Consider the following 12,138-nt stretch of genomic DNA (forward strand, 5'->3'; position numbering starts at 1 on the left):
GGAGTTTGAAAAGTGTTGTGGATCCTTTGCTAAGGAAGGCACTCTGAGATTTATCAAGAAAATGGCAGTTATGGGCGTGAGGTCATGGCTGAGGTTGGAAGGGGAGGTGAAAGCAGGCCCCTTGCCATTAATTCCTACACCCGTTTTTTTAGTACTTCTATAACTCTCCCTACAACTTAGCCCTGTGTAAATTGGGAGCAGTCACTGAAATGATTGCTCATACACTATCGTAAAACTCATGCAAGGGAGGAAGGCCCTCCTTGTCCTTCCAGTGACACTAAACTGAGAAATGAAAATTCGTGGTTCGCGCTTCGCGAGGCTGACCCTGCCCTGGTGGGGTGCCAGTGTGCTCCGATACTTTGTGCAAAGTGGCATTGCCACCTCACCTTAGAATGTCCATTACTTATATTAATTGTGCTTGCGGTAAAAAACAGGCGTTACCATCTTCTGGAGTGAAAGCAATGAAATGTTTGGCGAATTTGAGTCCAACGAAGCTTTTTGTGACTGATCGTGAGCAGATACGTAGCAATGTTGTAAGGGTCTTGTTAAAGGATCAGTCGATGCAGTACAGCAAACACTGAGCATTGGGCTGAACTTCCTTATTGATTTAATCACAGCTATTCCAACCAGCAACTCACATTGTGTGGCTGCGTGTTTGTACACGCACACTGATTCATTCAGAATCAACTCAATTTTAAAATTACAGGATTAGAGATTATAGTCACAGTGGTCGTGTCATTTGCGGCAGTCCTTTCGAATGCAAATATGCAATCAGTTGGAAGTCTGACCTCCGGATAGGTAATCCTAGCTCAGACAGGCTGCCACTCATTCATCCTCTGCAACAAAGTGATCAGGTACCGCTGAGACACCTCCTTAATGAAGTGTTTTTGTTGCCTTTTATCTGTGTGAAGTACAAAGTGTACCGCTCTACCGGGATTCTTGCTTAATGACGGTGTCATTTTTTGTTTTCAACGTTAAAAAAAATAAAAATCCAACAGCACAGAAGACTTGAGCAAAATACTCGGATGTGGCTGCACATTTAAATGATAAAGCTCTTCTAGGTCTGCAGCATTTAGCTATTTTCTTAAAATCTCATCACACAAAAACATGATGTTATATCGCAGAATCGTGGAATCGCCAAGGTTGGAAAAGACCTCCAAGATCACCCAGTCCAACCATGATGTAATTTATGCAATACCGTGATTAGGATTTGAAATACTTATATTACAGCTTTTTAAATATAAACCTGAAGTAGCTGATTTCTCTTAAATAGGTGTCAGGCTTTTTTGTGGGTTTTTGTTGGTTTTTTTTTTTCATATCACTTGTTTTCCAGGATATTCCCAGCGCATCCGTGAACGTATTCCTGATCTTGCTCTTCAACAGAATTTGCAGCTGGGAAGGCTGTGCGACATACTGGGTACGTCGCTGCCCCTGTTGTGATTGTTATCTGCCCGTACTTGTGAACAAAGGAATGACGGGTGAGGAATTTCGTTTTGTATTAATATTAAATGTAGAGAACGTACAAGCTCAGGAGCGGTTCTGCTGTTCACTCCGGTCCAAGTTATTCATAAGAACATCACACTGATTTTTCTGACTGCGACAAGGTAAAGCAACCTCATCCCACAAGGCATGCTGAGCACCACAAACGATCAAAAGTGCTTGGTGTTCTACAAAATTAGGTAGCTAATCCTGCCAGTGTTCATTCAGGCTCATACGGAGAGAAGGATGTGCTAAAAAAGAGCAAGATCTTATTTAAACCAATTTTTTTTTAATTAGCAAATGAGGCAAGGGACATACATTAAAAGTTTTTCCCTGGAATGACGGTCCTCTCTTAAGCAAAGCAAATGTAGAATATGATTTGTCAATGACCAACTCCATTGGCTCCCTGGAATGACATACTTTACTTGATTCATATATATTTCAGTATCATTATTATTTTATAAATGCCATTTAATAAGTTTGTAACAAAAATATATTAGATCCAGAAATTTACAGTTGCCGAAAATAATAATGTAATTGCTTTTATATATTATCTAGACACTAATATTGTTTTTCCACAGTACAGCTTTATTTTTTCAATTTTTTAACATAGATTTTTTTTTGTCTCTACAATGATAGTTAGAAACTTAAAGGCACAAAGTCAACACGTTATATGGGCTGTCTTTCTTAGCTAAAGGTCTGTGAACAGGAAAATTGCTTCCATTGTAAAATGTAAGACAGACCACAAGTAAGATGCAAACTAGTTAAGTGTTAAGTAAATTATTAACTAGATCAGTGCTTTACCTGTGCCTGGCAACAGAGCACTGACATTTACAGTATTGTTGTTTTTTCTGTACAATACCAGAGGATCTCTGTGCTTGGTGTGACCTGCTGTTAGCTAACCTGTCTCTGGAGCCCTGCTGCGTCCAAAGCAGACTTGGATATCTCTTTATAGGGCGGTGCTAAGACTACAATAAAATGTGTCCCAGCATTTTAGTCACCAAATTCACAGTGAATAAGTGGGATATCTTACTCCTTTACAATGTTAGGTTCAGAGTTTCCTTACTGCAATCCTTGCATTGCTTCTGGTTCGATCCCACGTGGTAGCAGTTGTCCCTGGCACTTTCAGGGCTCTTGTTTCTGTGCCCAGCAAAGACAATGAAAGACTTCCTACTGATTTCAGCAGGAGCTGGATCAAAATCTAGGAGTGCTTTTTGGCAGCATATTCTATTAATTTTACACGGCAATCAATTCATTAAGTCATCTATTAATATTTTAGAAGAGCACAGGAGTTAAAATTTTCCTCCAAAATGGCACGTATTCAAGACTTTCACTTTCTCACCCCTGAGTATCTGGGTACTCACTGTCTCTCAGATCAAGTTGTTTTACATGCAAAAAAGCAGATTTTCGCACTGTGGTATTTAACTAGCTAATCTGCACACTCACATGCTCAGCAATAGTTATTAATGGTATCCTACCGTGAGCTTTTATGTGGACAGGACAAGAAAAGGAACAGGCCGTGCAAAATCCAGGCAGCGTTTGAAATTGTGATTTCATCAGCTTTCTAAACTTAATAGCTCAGTTTTATAATTTACTGAAGTTAATGGGATATATTTTTAAAGCGGTGCACAATTCCCACTGATGTTAATGCGAGTTGCGCAGATAAATCCCCCTGCCACTCTTTCAAAATTCTGCCCCCAATATGTTCTGCAGATTGAATTCTGGAAACTAGCTATTTCTTTGGGTTGCTGACCTGTCTTCAGAGAAATGCTGAAGCACAGAAAAAGCAGTTAAACCACTAAGATTGGGGAATTAAAAATCTCGGGTTTATTTCCAGCGCTTTTTTAGCGAGGCTGTTTGTTAGCAAACGATCAGGAATCATCAGACTGCGGTTCTGAATAGAGTCTACCTTTCTCCCAGTAATGAACACTGTGCCCCTTTGTTTTAGATGCCAACGTGGACGTCATCTACATCTGCCCCCTTCATCTGAGCGAGGAGTTACTGCAGTATTACAATAAACTCCTGGGTCTGCAGGCAGCTGTTAGATCTGGGAACCCCGAGGACATGAGTGACCTGCAGGACAGGTTCAAAATTCTCACCCCTGAAGCTATAAACAGCTTCCCTGTGAGTTTGTCTTCTAATTACTACAGCTTGAGGGATGCAGTAAAATTAAATTGGAAATTTTATAACTTGTAACGCTCTGGTACACATCAGTGAAATATTATTGCAAGTTTAAGGGCTTTACTGATTAGACTACTAGTTAGAGCACTGGAAATAAATATCCCGGTTTAGCTTTATGGACTTGGTTGAGATCGTCCTATATTGGCTATTTGCAGACCACTGTCCGTTCTTACCATATGCTTGGGACTGTGAACTTGATAGATTTATATCTGTAAGCAAATCAGAGCAATAAACCATTCTTATTACTCAGGCTTTATTTCTGGGTAGCCCAGCATCCAATTATTCATGTGTTTGTAGTGTACCTTGCAATTAAATCCAGTTTAGAACTTTGTAAAGAACGGGACTTAGAATTATTTAGGCTAGATAATACAGATATTACTCCCAAACCTGGCAAGTCGTTTTTAAATTCATGTGCTGGGCGATGGTCTAAAGAGACCTTAGCTGTTGTGTGCTACATACAGCGTTCCTGATGATACTGCAGTGCAGTGATCCTCCTTTACAGTGGAGTTTTATATTGTAAATATTAATTATACAGCACCTTTGCTAACATTTGATACCTATAAAATTTTGATGTGTATATATCTCATATCTACGCTCACAGCCCTGTTTCTGATTTCAATATATATATACCTATTAATAACCCTCTTCTAGTTATTCTGTTGAACAAATATTGGTTGTGCCACATTTAGATCGAGATTAATCAGAACGAAAATAATCTTTTTATATGTAGTAAATGCGTTAGCTTTTCAAACGTAGTTCTGTAGTGGCATAACACATGCATGTTTGAATCCATTTCTGTCGAAGCAGTTTGAAACCACCCATGGAAAAAAGTGCTTGTCACTTTCACAGCATAACAAGGGAGCACTGAGTCAGAGCTGCCGGCTGGTTTTGCCACAGTTAAAGTGAGTTCTGTAGATAGGAATGTGTTTTGTTTTCTCTGAAGCTGGAGGAAAGCATCAAGTTGATATTTGTGTTTTAAGGAGCTGGGCTTTCCTTTAGTACTTATCTGTCATGTGAATGCTGCTCTAGGAACCACATCTGCCTGTGCTGGGCCAGAATTTGACCCTTCACCTTGAAAAGTAATATTGTTTGGATGGTAAATCCTTGATAAATACCAGTGGTATATTTTAATGGGTTCAGTGACCAATTTTGGTCACGGTGATTTGGTTGAAGTAGGTCTAATGTAAAAGCAGATCATTTTCAAGCATGCATCTCTTCTATATAGCTATCACTCTTCCAAATTCCTGCTGAAATATCCCAAGCAAACTTATTTTCCAGATGAAAAGCAAACAACTCTGTTTATTATGCAGCTGTGACTTACTGGGAAATGTTTACATGCTTTGGTGTAGGGAGCTAGCCTTAGTTTCAAGGGCTGTGTGTTTCTTTCACAGATAAAGATTGTGCCCCTTACTCAGTTACTGAATGCTGAGAAGTAAATTAGTGCCATCAATAACAACGGGCAATTGCAGGTTGAGGTATACCCATGGCTGTTCAGCATAGTACACCTCTTTAAATGCAAAATCCTCAAATTACCTTATTTTCGCCAAGCACATGTCTCTTTCCATCCGTGCCTAACATGTCCTAGAAATATATCTCTTGTATGTGGAAGAATCTGTACTTGTAACTGCTGCTAGTCATCCTTTGGTCTCAATGACCTTGGTGTCTTCAGGAAGGAGACTGGAAGAAAGGGGTGTCCCTACACCTGCATCCTTGGGCAGATGCCAGCCATTAGACTGATCTCGTGGGACTCTGTGCAGCCAGGAGCAGCGTGATACGCTCTGCTGCTTCTCAGCTAGCAGCAAATTCAAATGGGGTGGTGGTGGCTCTGCCATCTTGGTGAAGCTGATGCCAAGTTCAGCTTCTCTGAGCTTGAGAAGTTTGAAAAACCTCTTGGTTTGAGCACCAAGAGCTGTGTTTCGGTTAATCCACTAGCCATCATTCCGTGCAGTGCTGTGCTGGAATTCTGGGCGTTACTCAGCTCTCCTGCTTTTACCTGCTTTCGCTCGCACTGCCATTTATCATGGCAGCCATGCCGCTCTCAAAGCAGAAATGAACTAGATTTTACAGCCTGTTTCCTGCACTCCTTAATTAACTGTAAAATCCATTATTGAGAGACACAAAGCAAATCTCGTCCCTACATCACCGCTTATGCCCCAGGGAGCAAGTGACCGGGGATGGATATCGATCCTGTTTTGTACATGGCAGAACTGCCACGAGACCAGCAGAAAGGGCCATCTCCATGCTTTTGTACTCGTGCTCAAGAGAAAAGAAACTGAATCAGAGCATTATGGGTCTCTCTCCTTGCCCTTATACTTGTGACTCCCTTTTTCCTACTAGAGTTTTGCAAAGTCTCTCATTTCTCTGACTAGAGATAAATCCCCACTCTCCTTGCAGTGCATCTGGCTCCTTAACAGACAGACTTGGACAGTTCTTGGAGCTATGCGTTTGGAACAAGAAAGCACTGAGCAACTGGCAAAAGAGATTTCCTTCTGTCCACTTCCAAGGGCTCCCACCCTTTCCCACCACCAGCCCCACCCAAGTAGTGGAATCGGGATTTATTCTTAAGTCCATGCAAAAAAACATCCAGGTCTTTGAAGGAACATAAACTGGGTTTCTCAGTCCTGGCAGTCCCTGGCAAGTCCGGTCCTTAGGCTGCTCTGACAAGGTATGCTTTCCTGACAAGGGCCTCAATTAGATAAAATGTCAATGTAAAAAAGTTTTCCTTACTCTGATTTGTTCATGGCGATCTTTAGCAGTGTAGGTCTGTTGTACAGTTTCTGCACGACGTCTGTTCCCATCTCTCTCAACCTCAGTGCACTTTTGTAAAAACAACTGGGTTCTCTGCAGGCCGTGCACAGGATGTGTGGCAGTACCTACTTGGGAGGTTTCACCTGCAACAACTGATATTCTTAGTTGAAATTTAGGGCTGCCATGAGCAGCTTGTTCAGTAGTAGATATTTTTTCAGATGAATTAAAAAATTCCTCCCCAAAAGTTGAAACCCTTGTGCTTTAAACAGCAAGAAATACTTCTCTCGCTTTGAGTGCTCTGCAGTTGCATTTACAGTAGCTATCAGAACTACTGTATAATGGGAACATATATCCCCAGTAATTTAATGTGATCGGTGAAAGCTTTAGTAAATCAAAATGTTTTATTCTCAGAGAACTGCTAAAAATACTGCAGAACTGTATGGTGAAATACGTTCTCTGCTATAGGGGTTTTTCTTCATTTTTGTATTGATTTTTAGGCGCTTTAGAGTTAAACGATGCCAGCAGTGTTGCTGAGATGAATCACTATTATCCAAAGGCCACCAGCCTCTCTGCCGACTGACAGAAGGATAATTCCGCATGGATCAAATAAATACAGATGTGTAGTAATTAGTTCTATTCCCAGTGAGCCCATTTCCAACACACTAAAGATGTGCACGATTATGGAGCCTCACCCCAACAGCTTTTATCAATTTAAACTGCTAAGCTACAGGATAGGTCATAACCCAGCCTGCTATTAATAATGTATTTATTGTGTGTAACATTATAAATTAGGTCCATGGAATAGAAAAGAACACCTTTTAACAAGAATAATGTTATCTTTATACAGAAGCATCACATGTGCCTAGCCACTCAGCTGAAGTACAGTCCCAAGACAATCCAAAGAATAAAAATTCTTATCCAGAGGAGAGACGCCTACATTATCGGAGGGGTTCCCCACCAAGATGATTTAGCAGTGGCTGATATGTTAAATGTGCCTATCCTGGGCTCGGTGCCAGAAGTGGCTCATCTCTATAGTACCAAGTCCGGAAGTAAACGAATTTTTGCCAGTGCTTGTGTGCCAACCCCTCCTGGAGAATCTGACATCTACAACCACGAACAGGTAAGCAGGACGTGCTCTGGGATGTGTCAACATGCAGGTGCCTATTTTCACTTGATAGGATGCAAGCTTGGTGCAATTGCCATGACTGTATTGATTAGAGCCTAAGTAGGTTTGATTAAATCGTGTATGAGATTGGGCTCTTTTTGGCCGTATCTAAGCAAGTAAATGCAATTCACATCCTAGTCAGGAAGCAGTACAACTGTTTTGGTATTCTTCACGTTCTTTCTTGAGAATATATAATGCCTTTTGGTTCAGTTATTTCAAACAGCTTGTGTTGCTGCTCCGTGGATGAAGTCATGGCCCTAATGAAATTAATAGGAGTTTTACCAGTGACTGAAAATAGAACAGAGACTTCTGGAAAACTAAGTATTTGATGAAGAGAAAATTTCTTTCACTTAAGAAGTCAGCCCATTCGACTGGGGTTTTACTGAGCATACCTGCAGCTGAAGTTAACAATGCTAGATTCAACTATCCTGCCGGAATAACAAGAGAGAGAACAAAACACAAACTGAAATTACAAAGCACAAGACTTTTCTATAGTGTGTTCAGTTGACACTGAATGTTCATAATTAGTAATTACGTATTTAAGTATGATTTGTAATGCTTCTTTTTAAAACATTTTTGTTGTGTTGATAGAACTCAGAACAACGACCAGCAGCTATTCTTACTGCTTTGAGAGGTTCTTCACATTACTTTGCTTTTTATTAATCACCTTTAACACTGAAAACAGCCTAAGCTACTCAAATACACTGCAGCTTCTATAGTAGATGAAATAAATATATGATCAATGATCTGTAAAACAACTGTTTGATTTATTGTTAAATAACTAACTTACATGAACCTAATACTTTTGATTCATAGTACAGTGTTACGGAAGTTCTGCAGCTGTTTGCTTGTATGAAATATTGACATTTTAGGTTAAATAATCAAAGCAAGGTGACACTATGTTAAAACACAATTCAATTTTCACGTAAAGATAGCACATAATTCTTTATGATTGCTACAGTCCTTACAGTATCATTGATCCTTTTCATTACTGTAGGGGAGTCATCAAGAAAAACACATTTATGGGATCCTCAAAAAGCCACAAATAATGGCACCTGAAACACCCGTGTAATTGTACTTGAGGTTGCTGAAAAGCAAACAACAACAACAAAAAAAACCCAACACCCATACACACAACAGAAGTCCCAGAAATTGCTATGAAAAATACCTTCTGGCCAATCAAAAAGATCTGGTAATACTTTTACCAGGTTCAAAGGCATCTGCCATTTCAAAGAAGCTAATTGCATTCTACACCAGCTGGGCAGAAAGCATTTTAAAGCCATTTAAATCTGTGTACATATACAAATAAATAATTAGCATTTTAATAAAGCCTGCCTGGTAGCTGCTTCATATATTTATGGCCATACAATGTACTCTCCAGCAGGAAGATTTCACAGATGTTCGGCTGGTGTTGGAATCTGGCACAACTGTTTCTCTGATTTGCAAACAGTGCAGCCTGCTCCTTGCTATTCCCTGTCAGAAACATTTCTTGAGATTCCGGTGTGGCAAAGCAGCCTGGACAGGCAGATCTCTCTCTGCAGAATACAGCTCTATGAGCAATAGGAGGTGCTGCGTTGCCGGCAGGTACTCTGCCCAAGTGGGCTCAATACAGCATGAAGACCATAAATTCTTAACCAAAGAAGAATTTCGCTTTTGCTAGGTATCCAAAATGACAGCAACACGAGTAGCTCTAAGAAACAGAAACCATAGTTAGGAAATAAAGTTCCGAGTGTTTGAGAACAGGGAGTGTAAATCAGGGGCCAGTGTGATATTGTCACCGTACTAAAGTTCTTTGTGTCGTTGTCTGCTCCTCAGCTCATCGGCGTTCTCAGCCAGCTGATTGTGGACAACATGGAGGTGCAGCGTTGGTTGTTTAAAGTGAATGACGAATCTGGAGGAAATGGCACTGCCTTCTGTGATATTATCTTGCATTTGGAGTGCTACCACTGGGTTCTGAAGGAACGTCAGAAGCACAGCCCCGAGACGTGGAGTAAGAAGTGGGCACACGTAAGTAATAAAGGAACCTTGTTTGGTGTCCTGGATTCTTAACAGTCTGCTGGGGTTGCTCCTCCCTGCAACGCTTTAGTCTAAGCTTTCGTTTTAAGGCACAGGTAAGAGCTGATGTTGCAGAGTTCAGAGTGGATTGTATGAACTAGTAGGCACTAGTAATTCAAATTTAAACAAAGACATAGCCCCAAATATAAGCAAGTGTCTGAAATCTGATTGTGGAGTAAGTTGGGTACAAAGCATTTAGTTTATATAGGTGGTAGAGCCTTACAGCTACATAGATATATCGGAATTCTTGGAATAAAAGCGTTGAACGAATGCAGCGAACAATACTAGTCATTTTGAAACCACATACAAAGTGACAGCTTTTTATTCTGTTTTGCTAAGAATTATTACTTCTGTACATCTCTCCTCACTGATAACTTTTAAGCCTGTTAGCAATTTTCATCTGTATAAAACAGAACACTGGAGGTATCAGAGAACATTAGGCTCCTGCATGTTTCATTACAGCAGGCATTCAGGTAAGGAAAGCCTATAAATATTTCACCGAAGGAAACAGTATAGCATGAACTCATGAACTGGGAGATGGGTAAGAATCCACATGCTGGAGAGAGGTTGTAAGATGATGCATCTCAACCACAGAAAAATCTATCTGAAACTAGAGTTCATTAGTTCTGGTATTTGGAGAACTATTTGTACTTTAAATATTCATTGGTATTTAAATGTGTTAATTTCAATAAGCATTTAATATTTCTGTTTGCGGTGCCGGATTCATTCCTCATGTAATGGTTTTAAAGCCAGAAGGAATGTGTACAGAAAGAATTGTTTAATTTACATAAACTGCTCATTACAGCTCTCTTGATCTTTTTTTTTTAATTCAATCAAAACCGTTTTGAAATTTTTGTTTGATTGAATTATATTGTATATTAACATTTCAAATTGGGCTGCTTACAGTTCTGTTGCATTTGACAGCTACAAAATAATTCCACATTATAAAACAGAGCTTATCATGTAAGACCGAAGCGCTAATTTCTCCGATGTGCTAAGGGTCCCTCACTCTGCACAAGGTGAGCAGTACAAAGCAGGGCGCTGGAGAGCTGCCCTGGTGGAAGATCCGTGTGGCACTGTGCTCTCTGGAACACGAAGCCACCAGATCATGGCCACATCCTGCTCCCACCATCAGAATTGGAGGGAGAAGACATGGTGAAATGCAATTTCACAAAGTCTAGTTCTTTGCTGGTATAAATTCCCTTTGCAAGCATTATTACCTAGAGTTATATTAGTGTTCCTAATTCTTCGGTGGCTAAGTGACTCCAAATAAAGGGATGTAGTGATAACCAGCTTTCTCTGCTTTCTCTTTCATACAGTGTTTGTGTTAGGATTTGATGCAGCCAGGAGCCAATCCTTAAGAAGCCCTTAAACATAATAATTTGTCGTATGTTGGCAACTATCTATGGAATGATGCATTTGATCTAATTTCCTAGTGTCAGCAGGAAAACTTCCATACAGCCAGGCCAGTTTTCACGAGAAACTTGCTGCAATTTTCAGAGTCTTGTTTGAATACGTGTGTTCAAGTGTTTCTGCCTTCTGAGTTTAGCCCTCTTTTCTAAAATGGGAGACCTTTTTTATATATAATGAATTGCAGTCTCCACTGAGTATTACCATTGAGAGCAGAGGATTAAAATCATCCTTTGTTAAGGAATACCATTGTAATGATACACGGTTAAACATCAAAGCGTTAGTTTATGAGCACAGGCATGCTTTAACGTCCTATTACAGTATGTAGACTTGCTTCTTTGGATAATGAAGACATTGTGTCATCGGCATAGGCTGCCACATGCAAAACATATGCTGGCAGGTTATTAAAAAATTCAGCTTTTTGATGAAAGACTATCCTGCAGGCTAAGAGTACAGTGAAAAGACTCTCCATTCTGGTAGAATTATTAGAAATGAGGATATGACTGTAAGCACTAAATTATGTTAATACTTACAAATAGCATCATTTGCATAGCAGTTTGAGACACGATACCCAAATTTTCCTCATTGGTATGTAGTAGGCAAGGTATTAAAAATAATGCAGTTTTTGAGTTTGAATTGTGTAAAAAGCGATTCCATCTGAAAATGAGACTGATTTTAGGTTCCTCATTTCAGACACAGCACTGGGCAGGCAAAAATGCAGGGCAAGATTATTGATGTATTTTACCTTGTTAACGTATTGCAGCAGCTGAGTTATCTGAACGATTATTATTTTGCAGCTGCATAAGGAATAGAACTCACAAGCTATGCTGAATGTCTCTGCAAGGCCTTCGTCCTTCTGAAGGCTGGCATAAGACTGCCAGCTGATCAAAAATGTCATCCTGAGGCCCAGATTCAAACAGTATTCAATATCAAGAGAACTGCTGTCACCATGTATGCTCATTTGGCAGTTAGGGGCAATTTGAAAAGGCATTCTTCAGTATGGAAAAGAATATCAGAATCTGACCCCGGTTACATGCAAAAAATGTCCGAAAGTACTGAGATGCCTCAGCTGTCTGAGGATATCTTGCAGCAGGAATAAT

The 12,138-nt window shown here is 40.1% G+C and overlaps 1 protein-coding gene across 11 annotated transcripts in view; it reads left to right on the forward strand.

Annotated features, from left to right (window-relative positions):
• Positions 1-12,138, forward strand: part of IQCH (IQ motif containing H) — a 62,335-nt gene that overhangs the window by 22,003 nt on the left and 28,194 nt on the right. For all 11 annotated transcript variants that reach the window (XR_002441707.1, XR_002441708.1, XR_002441706.1 and 8 more), the window contains 4 exons: positions 1,334-1,417; positions 3,428-3,603; positions 7,256-7,528; positions 9,389-9,580. Coding sequence is in view for 6 of the 11 variants with exons in the window: in XM_021406819.1 (XP_021262494.1) it covers positions 1,334-1,417; positions 3,428-3,603; positions 7,256-7,528; positions 9,389-9,580 (725 nt within the window). In the remaining 5 variants the exon portion in view is untranslated. The remainder of the gene's footprint in view (positions 1-1,333; positions 1,418-3,427; positions 3,604-7,255; positions 7,529-9,388; positions 9,581-12,138) is intronic.

The sequence above is a fragment of the Numida meleagris genome, chromosome 9 (genome assembly GCF_002078875.1).
Source record: "Numida meleagris isolate 19003 breed g44 Domestic line chromosome 9, NumMel1.0, whole genome shotgun sequence".
In the NCBI taxonomy this organism is placed as follows: Eukaryota; Metazoa; Chordata; class Aves; order Galliformes; family Numididae; genus Numida; species Numida meleagris.